The sequence below is a fragment of the Arachis stenosperma genome, chromosome 3 (genome assembly GCF_014773155.1).
Source record: "Arachis stenosperma cultivar V10309 chromosome 3, arast.V10309.gnm1.PFL2, whole genome shotgun sequence".
Classification (NCBI taxonomy): Eukaryota; Viridiplantae; Streptophyta; class Magnoliopsida; order Fabales; family Fabaceae; genus Arachis; species Arachis stenosperma.
In genome coordinates this window covers 156,896,508-156,911,156 of record NC_080379.1, presented here as the reverse complement: position 1 = coordinate 156,911,156, position 14,649 = coordinate 156,896,508, and the positions used below count along the sequence as shown (strand labels likewise).

General features: G+C 33.8%; 1 protein-coding gene across 1 annotated transcript; it reads right to left on the bottom strand.

The window, feature by feature from the left end:
• Positions 1–1,031: 1,031 nt before the first annotated feature.
• On the bottom strand, positions 1,032–2,860 carry LOC130970627 (FHA domain-containing protein At4g14490-like). Its single transcript, XM_057896762.1, has 2 exons — positions 1,382–2,860; positions 1,032–1,233 (listed from the first exon to the last, which is right to left on the bottom strand). Exon 1 carries the CDS (start codon positions 2,791–2,793, stop codon positions 1,387–1,389), a length of 1,407 nt encoding a protein of 468 aa, XP_057752745.1. The 5' UTR covers positions 2,794–2,860; the 3' UTR covers positions 1,032–1,233; positions 1,382–1,386.
• Between the last annotated feature and the right edge of the window lie 11,789 nt (positions 2,861–14,649).

Here is a 14,649-nt window from a genome sequence, read left to right as displayed (position 1 = left end):
TTTCTCCCTCACTTTAACCAGCATGTTTACTTTTCTAATAAAAGGATTTCATTTATGTGTATATTTTGTTTGTGTGATTATTGAAATAAATCTATTTTCAAAGAACCACCATTCAACCTTAATCTATTTGCTAATTGCTATATAATCCTCCATGTTGGCTCCCAGATTCAGTTATTGTCTGATGAGTAGCTATCTCTACGAAGTATGGTTTTATTACTCTCACTATGTAATCACAGGCAGTATTTCTGTACATTTCTGAATTTGTACATATTTGGGGATTAAACCCTATTCAGTATTGAAGAACATGTTTCTGCAATTTCGTTAACAGATCAGTATAGACAAAAACAAATATGCTTAACCCCCTTAAATATAATTAAGAATAGCCATTTAGTGAGAGGAAGATATCACTATATATATTAGCCTTGTGCAGCAATAAAATACAAGGAAATAACAATCAAGAACTTAATATTACTGCTATGTAACTTGAATCACAGTAAGTACAACAGTACTTAATAAACTCTAATAATATCTATTAATGCAAACAAAAAACAGGTTTCAGTTTGATTGCCCTGTTATGTTGACAGTATATAATATCTAAATCCGAAGCTGTTTCAGGTCTATCCTACAAAGGCCAGGCGAATGCATATCTAAACACCCTATTATGTCCAAATAACTAGATTCATTTCATAGTAATAAACATGGTAAGACCAGCCAATGCTTTCTGGGAACTTAATGATGATATTCCAGGGAATCAGTGGAATCAGTTCATCACATCATTTGCATCCCCAATTATGCAGAGACAGGCAATACTAGGAGACAATTTAAAACCAAACTTGCTCTGTTGTCTGTATATAGTATATACAACATGTTCTAAGGATTGTTTCTTATTGCAACAACTTTTTCTTTCCAGATTTGTCAGATATGCCTATTTGAGTTGTAATTCTGAGGTTGCAGCTACTAGTACTGTGGTGAATCAATGCATAAAGCATTAAGAAAAATACACAAAAAGAGTTAACATACTGGAGTCGCACTCGCTCCTGTCAAGAGCTAACATTTCATTACAATCCTCAATACATCCTTTGCAGATGTCTACTACTAAAGCTGCTTACAAGTTACAAAATTCCAATCTCACACAGTTAATTAAGAATTAACATCCTCACCCCCATTCAGTAGCAGTTTCCTAAAACATCATCTATGGATACCAAACACCAATGCACGTGCATCTTCTCATCCCTATATAGCACATTTGTTTTCCTGATTAACATTAAAGTTCTTAATAATATTTACAGCAAACAAGTGAACAAACTAGTGAAATCAAGAAGGAAAAAAAAATGAAAGCATATGCTTAATGATAATGCTATGTATTACAGGGGGATTTTACTTTTGCTATCTTTGCTCTGCCTTGTGCTGCATAATATACTCGCGGAGCCTCTCAGCTTTGCTTTTCATGGACTCTATCATCTCTTCTGTTTCATCAATAATCTGTTTGGGCAAATGAACTTCCAAGAAATCAAACCACTCACCAAGAGTCATCTTCTCAAAATCAGCCCAATCCACATCCTCCTTCTGCACGCTGCAATCTTCGCCGCCCTCTTTCACACTGTTTCCATCTTCACCACTACCACCACCATCATCAATCTCATCACCCTCCAATTGAGAACCTCGAACTTCCTCTACCTCATTAACCTTATCATCCTGCTCCATTTCAAAAGCTTGAGCAGCACATTCTTCCTCCAATTCCTTACTCTTATCCCCATCCATTGTTTCCTCTGGCTCAGCATTCTCCACTCTAACCTCCAATCCTGAGTTTTGAGCAGGACTAATTCGAATCGGGCTTTTCCCTTTCTTCGAATCTTGGCTTACCCAGGTTTCTGTGGATTCCTCCACCATCACCTTCTCTTCTGGTACAACAGAAGCAGTAATCTCATCAATTAAGCCTCCTTTTTTGTTTGAACTCCGGGTTACCATGCTTTTCTTCGGTTCTGCCACCACAACATTCTCTAACGGAGCATTCACTACACTGAAATCTGAACCCTCAACCAAACTTTTCTTTTTATTCGAATTCCGGGTCAACCGAGTCTTCTTCGGTTCCTCCACCACCACTACGCTCTCTACAGGAGCAGCATTCACTGCAATCGACTCGGAAATCTCAATCGGAGCATATTGTTTTTCTTCGGCTTCCTCCACCACCACAACCTTCTTTTTCCTACCCCGGGTCTTCTTCGGCTTCTCAATCGGAGCATCGAGATCCATAGCGCCCAATTCCGAAACTGCAATATCAGCAGCAACACCGAGTTTATTGTTCTTCGGATTTCGGGTCGCACGTTTACTCTCGGGTGAAGGCACAATTTCAGATCCCTCAGCATCATCGCTGTTCTCTTCAACGCTCTGAACCTCAGCTTTCGCGGATCGACAGCGACGCGAGGGGTTTCGCTTGGGTTGGGGCGGTACGGCGGCCGAAGCTTTGTTGTGATGGTAGACGAAGACGACGTGGATGGAAGTACGCTCTCCGATCTTGATGGTGGCGCCGTCGCAGAGGTTGAAGGGGGTGTTGGGAGGGATCTTGACAGCGTCGATAATGGTGCCGTTGGAGGAATCGAGGTCTCGGAGAACCCATTGGCCAGATTCGGTGAGTATGGAGAGATGTTTGGTGGAGATGCCGGCGTCCTTGACGGTGAGGGTGTTGCCGCGGACGACACGGCCAATCTTGACGGCGGTTCCGGGACGGTACTCGAAGGATTCACCTTGTCGAGGACCTTTAAGCATTACCAGCTTCAGATGTGGAGCTTCCATTTGAATGCAGAATGAAAATGAGAGATCAGAAAAGAAGGGTTTCGGGTATTGCCGTTTGAATGCTCAATTTTCCCGCTCTACCTACCTGCGTTTCTTTTCGTTTCAGGATATTATTTAACTCTTTATTTCTACATTATATTCAAACAAATAACTCATTTTTAAATACATTACAAGTGTAATAGCGAAACAAGCCTTAATATAGTCCCTGAAATTGCACTCGAGCCTCAAAGTAGTCCCTGAACTTAAAAGTTCCTCAGAGTCATCCTCGAACTTGCACTCCGGGACGCAAAGTTGTCTTTCCAGCAATTTCAGTACACGTGGCGCAACCGGAAAGCTTAGCTGGCAGCGTTGGTGACACGTGGGACTCACAACGGCTAGCTGATGTGGCAGAGTAAACTCTTCCGACTCAATTTGGTCCCTCAGGGTTAGTTAAAACCCTAATCCCCAAATTTGAAGGCCACATTGTTCACTCTGCTCTCTTCTCGTCGGTGCTGTGTTCTTCTCTTCTCCCTCTCTGAAACCCGCCGGTTATGGCTACCACGAGCAATGCAGCTGGGAGTTCGAACAACCCACGATCATTTGGAAGCATCATGAGGAGAATGAACAGAAACATAGAAGCTCATTTGCCAGAATGGTGTGCCTGCGGGTCGAGACCGGTGCTCCGGTGGTCAAGGACGGATTCTAATCCAGGGAGACCGTTCCTGGGTTGCCCAAACTACAATGTAAGTGTTGTTGTTGTTGAATGCTGTATTGGAGGATATAAATTTTGCTGATTGAATTTTCTTTGATGTGCAGACCGTTGGAAAGAAATGGTGTGGATTGTTTTTGTGGGTTGATAAAGTTTTGGAAGATGCCATGCCATGTGATGATAGAACAAGACATTCAGTTGATGATGAAGAGTGGAAGATGAAGATGGCTTGGAAATTTGGTAAATTAGAAGCTGAAATTAGGGTTCTAAAAATGGGGAGAATTTTGATGTTTGTGTTCATGCTGCTGATTGTAATTGGTGTTCTTGTATTAAAGGTGGATAGACAGCAGGGTCAACTGTATCTAGCAAAAAATAAATGACATGCATATTATATGCATTCCTTATTCATGTAATTGTTCCTATCCTTTTGTTTGAAAGAAATGAAAATTAAGGTGTTTGATTATATGCATACTTCTGTTCTTGGACTTCTTTTCAATGAAATAGAAATGAACAGCACTTGAACTGGTCTTAGATTTGTAACAGAGGATAATATATAAAGAAAAGGCTGAGAAAACTCAATTGAATAAAATCATAATTCATAATTCATATTCATATTGGTAATGTTTGATTCAAAAAAGGCATTATAGAGCCAAAACACCAGCAAAATAGATAAAAAAAAACAGTATGCTTTCCCTAAAATCCCAACATTGAGACAATGTTTTAGGCATTGTAAACAATATCAACAAAATAGATACAAAAAACAGCCTGCTTTCCCTAAAATTCCCAACACTGGGACAATGTTTTAGGCATTGTAAACAACATCAGCAAAATAGATACAAAAAAACAGCCTGCTTTTCCTAAACATAATCATCCTAATCTTCATTTTTTGTGTCTGGGTGCCTTGAATCCAGGATTGGACACAAATTTCATAAAATTTGCAAGCCTTGTAGCAGTTCCCTGTGTTGCACCTTGCATTTAGGTGCGGGATTCCTTGATGTATGACTACTTCCTGGTGGGGTAGCAGCAGGTGGGGTGGTTACTGGTGGATTGCTACTTCCTGAAGCTGGTTTTTCACAACCCTTGGCTAACTTTCTTTTTAAAGAGAGCTTTGGCGGCCTAACAGGTGAGGGTAGAACCTATCAGCCAAAAAATATAACATAGTTAGTAAACTAGATAAGGATGTGAGTATGATAAATTTAAAATCATATAAGCTCGTGAACCTGTTGAGAGTCATCAGTTGCTTCCGAGGGTGGTTTACTTTGGTCAAGATTGATTTCGGTTGGGGCTTCTGGGACAGGGGCAGCAGAGTTGGGCTGACCTTCACCACCATTAGCAGCAGTGGGTTGTGCAGTGGTAGCCTCTGCAGCAGCAGCTTCTGTAGCTGCAGCAGCCTCTTCGGCAGTAGCCCTCTTTGGACAGTTCCTTCTCGTGTGTTCTGCTTTGCCACAACAACGACATCGACCTTTTTTATATATTCTTTTCATCTTCGTCTTCAACTTCTTACTCCCACTTGGCTCCTCATCAGCATCTTTTCTTCTTTTTTTCTTGAGTGGTCCGGGCTTGTTTCTAAATTTTGGTGCTTGTGGTCTGTTATATGGTGACTTTTCCCATAGTGCTTGACCTGGAATTGGATTGATATGGAAGGCATATGTGTTGTTATATGCTTCCATGGTCAACCACTGGTGACAGTAGTCCTCCAGTCTCTTACCAGCCCTTGCCAGTGTAGCACACGCATGCACACATGGCATCCCTAAACAACATTCACACAACAACGAAGACAACAACAGTAAGCCTACAACAAAGGTTGATAATGATAATAAGAATAAGACAATGAATTTAAAAAACATTACCACTCAATTGCCATAAACCACATGTGCAGAGCCTCTTTCCCAAGTCCACAACCATGTTGGTCGGCCAGCCATGTACTTCGAACTTTTCATAATCTGTGTCACCAGACCACATCGGGACCCAATTTTTTTATTTCTTCCGTATCTTTTCTAACCTGCTGCGTTGTATAGGAGGTAGAACTCCAATGTTCGAATTCAACTTCACCTTGTTCCTAGCTATCGACCTCGTTGCATACATTCTGACTTCTTCCAAGAGTGTGATAATAGGCTTAGCTCTAGCATCTTTGATCCTGGAGTTGAAGACTTCACAGGCATTGTTGCAGATGTTATCTATTTTAGGTGCATTACTGAAGAATGCCCGGCTCCAAGAGTCTCTAGGCCACTTGTTCAAATACTCCCAGGCTTCCTTATTAACCCTTTCAATCTTTTTGATGATATCAAGGAAGCCATCTTGGCTAGTATACCTTGCACAATCCCAGAGTAGCCCTCTAAGCTGGAGATCCTTCCATTGCTTGTTGAAGTTCTTCCACAGATGCCAAACACAGAATCTGTGATGCACATCTGGAAAAACCTCCTTAACTGCATTTATAAGGCCCTGTTTCAGATACCAAAGAAGGGGTCAGATAGTTGTTAGCGGGCAGCAAATTTGTCCCTACAGTTATATAAGTGACATCAAAATAGTCCCTAGACTTGTTCAAGTGACATCAAACTAGTCCCTACACTTATGTAAGTGACATCAAACTAGTCCCTACACAGAACTATTATAGAACATTATGCAGAACAGGATAAATGAGTAACAACAGATTGACAGAACGTTATGCAGCATATAATCAGTCCAGGGTTAATTCTGCATATATAGACAGCAGCCCAGTGTATTAACATCAGATAGATAACTACAATAGATAGGTTGACACTAAATAACTTATAATTCTTAAGTCACAACCACTATATAAATAAGTCACAATAGATTAATTCAGCAACTATAGACAGCAGCCATGTGTTATTATTATCATGTTGAAACAAAGCCAATAGGTAACTAATAAGTAACAACAACTAACTTGTTATAACTAAGAACTATTAAGTCACAACCAGTGTATAAACATCATTTTAAGTCACAATAGATTAATTCAGCATATATAATCAGCAGCCCAATGTGTAAACATCATTTTAAGTGACAACCTATAAATATTGCATACCTTATGCATATCTGAGATAAAACAGAGCTTGTTCTTCTTATAATCCCCCAGGTCTTGATGGAGTAATTCCAAGAACCATCTCCAGTTTTCAGTGTTCTCAACAGGGACAATTGCATAGACAATAACATATATATGATTATTTGCGTCTTGGCCAATTGCAGACAATATCTGACCACCATGCCGGGTCTTCAGAAAAGCCCCATCCAAGCCTATGAGGGGTCTGCAACCAGCTAGAAATCCTTTTTTACATCCCTCCAAACAGACATACATCTTCTCGAAAATTGGATCATCATCAGGGTTGGGTTGAGGTATAACCCCAACTGTGACAGTGGATCCTGGATTGCTCTTTAGTAGTGTCAGTCCATAATCTCTCACCATGCCATATTGGGCAGCTGCATCACCGTACACAACAGATCTAGCATCTCCTAAGGCCCTGGTAAGTGAAGACTTGTTTAGTTCCAGATCACATTTAGTCTTAAAATATTGTGCAGCCTCGGAGTGTCTCAGATTCGGATATTTTCTTAGTTTCTTCACCAATTTGCAGGCTAGCCACTTCCTATTAGCTAGTCTGTTTTTGGTCTCTCTTGCACAGGTGTGGTCATCCATGAATGTCTTGATCTGCCAGCAGTTGTTCTCAGTATTGTTAGAGGCATACACAAGCTAGCCACAGCTCGCATCCTTACACACAGCTCTCATCCTCACGTTATCGTTCTTCTTAAACCAAATCCTTCTACCCTCTTGTATGCAATATTCACGCACAGCCTCTTTAAACTCCATTTTTATAGTTAAAGTCATTCCAACCTAAGCCTAAGCTCTCCAAACTTCCCTCCTTCTCTAAATGCAGGGAATACGTCATCTGAATCAACTTCCTCCAACTCATCCTCAGAGTTTGGAGGAGTCTTCATTTCTTCCGAGTGTCATGAGTCTCCACCATCAGAGTCATTATAAGGATCATCCTGCACATCATGATAAGGAGCAACTGATGATCCAAACTTAGGAATTGGTCCAAAAATGATTTTATCATCCTCAGAATCTGAGTCTGCACAAACAGGACCATCTTCTTCAACCATAACAAACTTCTTTCCCTTTGTAAGTTTCTTCCCTGGCTTACTTCTCAATTTCACATTACTCTTTCCTGTTGACCTATCCGGAGGCAAGTCTTCTTCACTGGACACTTCATCACCACCAGGCCTATATGCTTCATCCTCTGAACTATCGTCATTGTCATGGCTGTCTGAGGATCCTTCTGAACTAGACAAAGCAACAAAAGCTGTCTTGGGCTGTTTTCCTTTACCAGTTGTTCTTGCAATATTTCCAGTAGCAGCAGCTCTTGTCAGTAGCCTCCTTCCACATGCTTCTGCTGCTATTTTTACATTCTTATAGCCTCTCTTTTTTTTAGCCTTCTTGGTTTCTTTTTCTTTGGACCAAGGTTTCAGAATTGCTGTGGGTTGAGGCATTTTTTTTTTGTGGGATTTTGGGCTTGCTTTTACTGGGTTGGGCCATTCTTTTTGGTGGTAGATTGGGCTTAGGTCCAAGACTTGCGGTGGGTTGGGGGGAAATTTTTCCTTTGTTGTTTCGGTTACCAGCAGCCAATGAGGTAGGTGGCTCCTTTGGTTTTGTGGATTCAATAGTATTCTTTGGTTCAGAAGTTAGATTGCATGGTGTTGTGCTGGAAATTGGTTCAGCTGTGGCATTGGTGGTGGGTTTTGGGGTGGGGATAATGGTTGGTATCAGCATCAGCTCCTTGCCAGAAACTACTGCTTCCTCAATATACACAGGCTCAGATACTCCATGTTCGTAGAACACATGAATAACCCCCTTGTTCTGCTGAGCCAGGTAACACATCTCCATCAGCTCATTATCATCTGCTATTGCTCTTAAACCAGTTTGCATAGGCCGATTAGGCACCAGCCACCAATTTTGGCTAACCTTGTCATACCCAATTTTCTTGTGATAGTCTCGGACGAAGAATACATCCAGCGTGTCTGTATTAATATCCGACAACTCACAAGTCTCTCCACCGTTGTAAGACATACTCCCATCGGCCTCTGTGATAAACGACCCTCCATGGTGAAATATAATCGTAATTAACGGATCACCCATTTGCCAATATTTACAAAAAAAATTAATTGATCACACCCATTGTTTGAAATCAGACATCATTGCTAGTAATAGATTGGAAATATGAGTAAATATATGTATGGAATATTCAACTAAAACCTATTAGACTATTATTAGTTTTTTTTTAAGATAGTCTGTACAAACTCAACCCAAAACCAAAAAACAAAAAACAAAAAACCTTTGATTCATTATCCATTCTTTTTGGATAATGTCTACGAGTCACATGATTTTATCAAATCATAATAATTACACTTTAAACCACAACAACTATGACACATAAAAGAGCATACACACACAAGATAAACCAACAACTCCTAACACTACTCATAAAACAGAATAATGTATACTATTATAAAAGAAAATCCATCACCAGCTCCGCTTCACCTGTAGCAAGCGATTTAAGCCATTATGTGTGTGATAGGAACAAAACACAATTTTTTACTTATAAAAATAAGAAGAGTAATAATTCTCACTCATAATAAATAATAATTTCTACTCATAATAAGTAATAATAGCAGTACAATAATATTAAATAGCAGCAAAAAAATTATATAAACAAAAAAATTACTCATATTTTTGGATAAGCATAGACATTCGGAACCAAAATGATTGATGAGGAAAATAGAATCAGAAGACAAAAGGATACACTTGTGCCTACATGACATAAATAAAATGTTTGAAAAGAAGATCATTAACAAAAACCAATGTACCTGAACCTGCAATTCTTGAGCAGAAAACTCCAGCAAAACACCTAAGAGTCTTCTCTTGAATATAGGCAATGCTTCCTCACGCCTTCAAGACATTCAAGAATAGTAATAATATACATTAGGACCTTTTTTTTCTATTCGAAAAAGTGTAGTCATTGGAAACTTTTTCGCAAAAAAAAAAAAAGTTCCCAAAAGTCTTCTATAAAAAGCTAACCAGTATCATAATTGTGTATTCCAAGAGAAAAATAGTTAAATGAAGCACATAAAGCATAGAAGCACATTTCAGCTAAACTTCAGATAATGGCTTATCATCATTTAAAACCATTCATGAATTTTCTCTTCTACAATTTTCATCATCACTCTCACTAATCAGTCAAGTTCAGAATCCATTATCAGAGTTACAAAAAATTTTAACTCCCTAAAAATCTTTACTTCTACTGTGATCATGCAAACTCTGTTAAACAAATACATTGATCAGATTCATTCTCCTCAAATACATTAACAGTTTGGAAACTCCTCCACTAAGAGCAATAAACCCTAACACATAGAGAACATGTTTTCATATCATCAAAACACAAGAAACACTTCTACTCTACAATTTTGCTTGGCCAAACCACTACGAAAGCCAGTAGTGATCAAACCCTAACACAGAGAACAGAACAGAGGCGTTCATACCCACCAATTACAATAAAAAAAGGCCTGAACTTTTGTGAATATTAGATGAACAACAACATCAAAAAAACAGAGGAACCACATTTTTTTTTCATTTTTGGCTTACCTCTTTCAGAGAAACAAGGCTGCCCAACTTTGTGTATGAAGGAGAGGAAAGCAGCGATGCTCCAGAGCCAACGTCTTCCACTGAAATTGGTCCGGTTAATGGAGGAGCACATGCGCCATTGGAGATTGACGAAGGGAGAAGAAGAAACCACACTTTGTGTTGTGTTTGTTTTGTGTGTAGAGAGGAGGGAGACAAAACATTATGGAAACATTGAGGGAGGGAGTAGTGAGTGTGAAACGACGTCGTTTCATGTCATTTTGGCGCCACAGCCAAAACGACGTCATTTCTATGAGTCCCAAGTGTCAACGACGCTGCCAGCTAAGCTTTCCGGTTGCGCCACATGTGCTGAAATGGCCGGAAGGACCACTTTGAGTCCTGGAGTACAAGTTCGGGGATGACTCTGAGGAACTTTTAAGTTCAGGGACTACTATGAGGCTCGAGTGCAACTTCAGCGACTACATTGAGACTTATCTCGTGTAATAGCGTGATAAGATTGAAATTATAATTTTAAATTCTTTTGTTAAAATTAATTTGAATTATAATAATTTTATTAATAAAAATATAACATATTATGTATTGTTTGTTTTTTCTTAATCTAATATTAAATGTATTAACTCTAAAATAGTTATTAATTAATTTTAGTAATTTTTTTTCAATAAATCAAACATATATATCATAAATAACCTAGTAATACTTAGACCAACCAACAAATTTTTATATGTCGTTTTACTATCAAGTAAGAACATATCAAAATCAGCTCAAAATAAATAATAAATTATTAGAGAATTCTAATGCACACAATTCTCTAATAAACAATAAATAATTTAAATCCACTAAAAAATAACTCAACACTTTTTTTTATACCTGCAAAACATATACCTGAAATAATATTATATCAATGTTAGTACACAATTTTATAATCATCGACCGTATTTACTATACGTGACTCCTTCTTAAAAGTTATTCTACATACGTGTGCAGTCAAAAGATAAATTACAGGACTTTATTTTATTTTTCTAAATTTCTATAATTTTGCATTATTCATTAAATTCTACTTGTAATATAATTGTAATATTATAATATAATTATAATAAATATATTTTTCTAAAATAAATTTAGAAGAGAGAATAGTGCTTTCATTTTGGAGAGAAAATGAATTCACGAAGAATTGATACTTCACTTTTATTAGTTGATAATGTATTAAATATTGATTTTATATAATTATAATAAAGATATTTTCCTAAATTAGTATAATCATGCATTATTCGTTAAATGTTAATTGTAATATAATTATAATAAATATATTTTTCTAAAATAAATTTAGAAGAGAAAATAGTGATTTTATTTTAGAGAAAAAATGAATTCATGAAAAATTGACACCTCACTTTTATTAGTTGGAAGAAAAATCCAATTTTAGTATATTTCTCGTTATTATATATTTTTTTCTAGTCATATATCCACTGTTTTCTTTCCTTCGTTTCAGCATTTTGAATCTGGATTTAACTTATCGTAGTTCTCACTTCTCAGTCATTCTATTAGATGTAGTTGATAACTATTGAAATTCTTTGATTAACATAGGAGATAAATATATTATTATATGATAGAATTAATATGAGTATATTTTGTTATTAAATACACAAAGTTAATGTAAAATAAAATTACACATAAAAAAAGCAAAGAAAATAAAATTAAAATAGCAAAAACCATAAAAAGATTATTTTTACAATTTTATTTTGTCATTTTTATGTATAGAAGATTAGAAAATAATAAACTTTTGACTAAATTAATTTTGTATTGTTGTATTCAATTTAAATAAGTAATAAATTATATTATTTTAATTTATTCCTTAAATTTATATATCATAAAAATCAAATCAATATACATAATTTTAAATTGTGTGATACTTAAATATTTAATCAAATCAATTAGTTGATATAATTAATGCATCATAATGAATTGTATTTAGTGAGTTAAACAAAATAAATTAAGAAATACTCTTAGAAACATGCTACGTTGACTCTATCATTAAATGTAAAAAATCGATTTTTATATAATAGAATCGATAATATAATAGACAGCGAGAAAGAGAAAGATAAACATTTTAGATCCTAGGTTATTTCATTTGGATGTTGTAATGTGGGTATCACATTATTTTACTTATTCTACCCTATGGACCTTTTTGTAACTTTATTTCAGTATCAATAGAATTTCACTATCTTTTAGTAATAAATTAAAATTCAAAATAAAACTAAAAAAATAAAGAATATAAAATTATTGATTGAAATTTTATTTTATTTTTTGTTATTATAACAGATATTTTTATTTAATATACCAACACCATATAAAATTAATCGTAAAAAAGTATAAAATATAAATAAATGTACTGAATTAAGAGATAAAATTATATTTGTTATCTCATTTTTACTTTTAGCAGCACAATAGAATATCATGTACTCAACATAATTTAAGATACAAATTATAATTAATTATACTTTTTATTTTAAAATATTTAAAATTAATCTTAATATAAATAAAAATAATTTAATATATTAAATAAATCAATAGAATAATATAAGTTAACTCTTTTTTTAATTAATTATATTGTTTTTTTCTGACTACCTTTAAAATTGTGACTTTTTTTTTTAAATTTGACCGTTAAATAAAATTAGAGTTGTTGATCTACACTATTAAAAAAAATACTATGCAATTACATTTGTACATATAACATATTCCTAAATTTTTATATGCAAAACTTAAGATTCATTATTTCTTTGTTTATGCCATAAATAAGTATTATTTACAATGATTCGTATTGATTTAAAAGCTTAAAAATTTTTGGACGTATTAATTTTATATTTAATATTAAAACATGAAAATTTACTATGTTATTTTACTATTAATGTATGTAGTATTACATTATAAAATATAAAAATTAAAATGATTATTATATAGCTTAGATGGATTGAACTAAATATAAAAATATAAAATAGAATTGTATTATTAAATTTTAGTAATTTTAATTAGTTAATAATATAAAATAAGATAAAAGTGACTATTTATAATTGAATAGTTTTGGTTGATTAGACTAAAAAAAATCGAAAAATACTTTAAATAAAAAGCCAAAGTAACTTTAATATTAAATTCATTAATACGATTTTGATTTTATATAATAGTTAGATAATAAATTAGTAAAAGCAAATGGAATGATGGCTTTAATTAGTATTTGATAAAATATTTATTTAGAATAATTAAAAAAATTAAAAGTATGATATTATTAAAAATAATACATTTTTATGTTTAAAAAATATTTAAATAAAATATTTATAAAATATAAAATTTAGAATAATATAGCTTCATGAATATTAATCATTAATCAGTTATGAACTAACATAAAATTATAATACAATTTATTGACAAAAAATAATTAATAATTAATGTTAATAAATATAAAAATTATTTAAACACTTTGATTAAAAGTATGAGTGGTTAATTATTATTTATTATTAATAATATTTTGTTCATAACTAAAACTAAAAATATAATTATTCATATTTAGATTTTAGAAGAATAAACGTATAAGTAACAAATAATTATTTTATCATGCATATTATAAATTAATGAATTAAATTAACTAATATAATGAATTATAATTAATTAATTGGTATAAATTATAATAAATTATATGATATTTAAAAAGAAAATTAAATAAATAAGAAGAAAATAAAAAGAAATAGAAGACATAAAAGACTACAATAAAATAAATTGAGTGTGAGAGTTTTTTTTTTTTTACAAATTTTATATCACGTTCATTTCAATAATAATAAATAAAAATACATCAACTTGATATCTAAGAGAAAATGATGAGATAAAATCATAATACAGTTTTAAAACAAAAGTTTAAATTAAACCATAATATCATTGCACAACACAAATTGAAAATAATTTCACACTATAATATACCACACAAACAGGTAAGTGACTTAAGCTTAATTACAAACTTTTTTTAATTTATGCATACATGATAATATCATGGTCTATAAATGCTTCATGGATAACATATCATATATTGCTCTGAATGATGAGCACGGAAGTTAAAAAGTGTGTGGTGGTTTGTGTCCACGATAGTTGCATTCTTGCGACGACACCTCATAGGAAAAAAAAAAGAATTGTTGTAAAAGCTACCTAATGAAAGAGTAATTGGTAAATGAATGATATTTTCTTCTAGCATATATGGTCTTTTATAGTGGTAAAATAAAAACAGAAGGAATAAAATTTTATATTTTTATATTCGGAATAAAATTTGATATTTATCATAATAAAATTAAATAACTTATCAGTTATAATTCATGTATTTAAATAAATAAAATAAATTAAATAAAAATATTTTTAAGAATTAATTAAATCAGTAAGTTGATACAAATAATTAGTATAATTGATTTTATTTGATTTATTGAATTCAAAAAAATAAATTAGAAAATAATTAATTGAATTAATTAGTTGATATAATTAATTTATTATA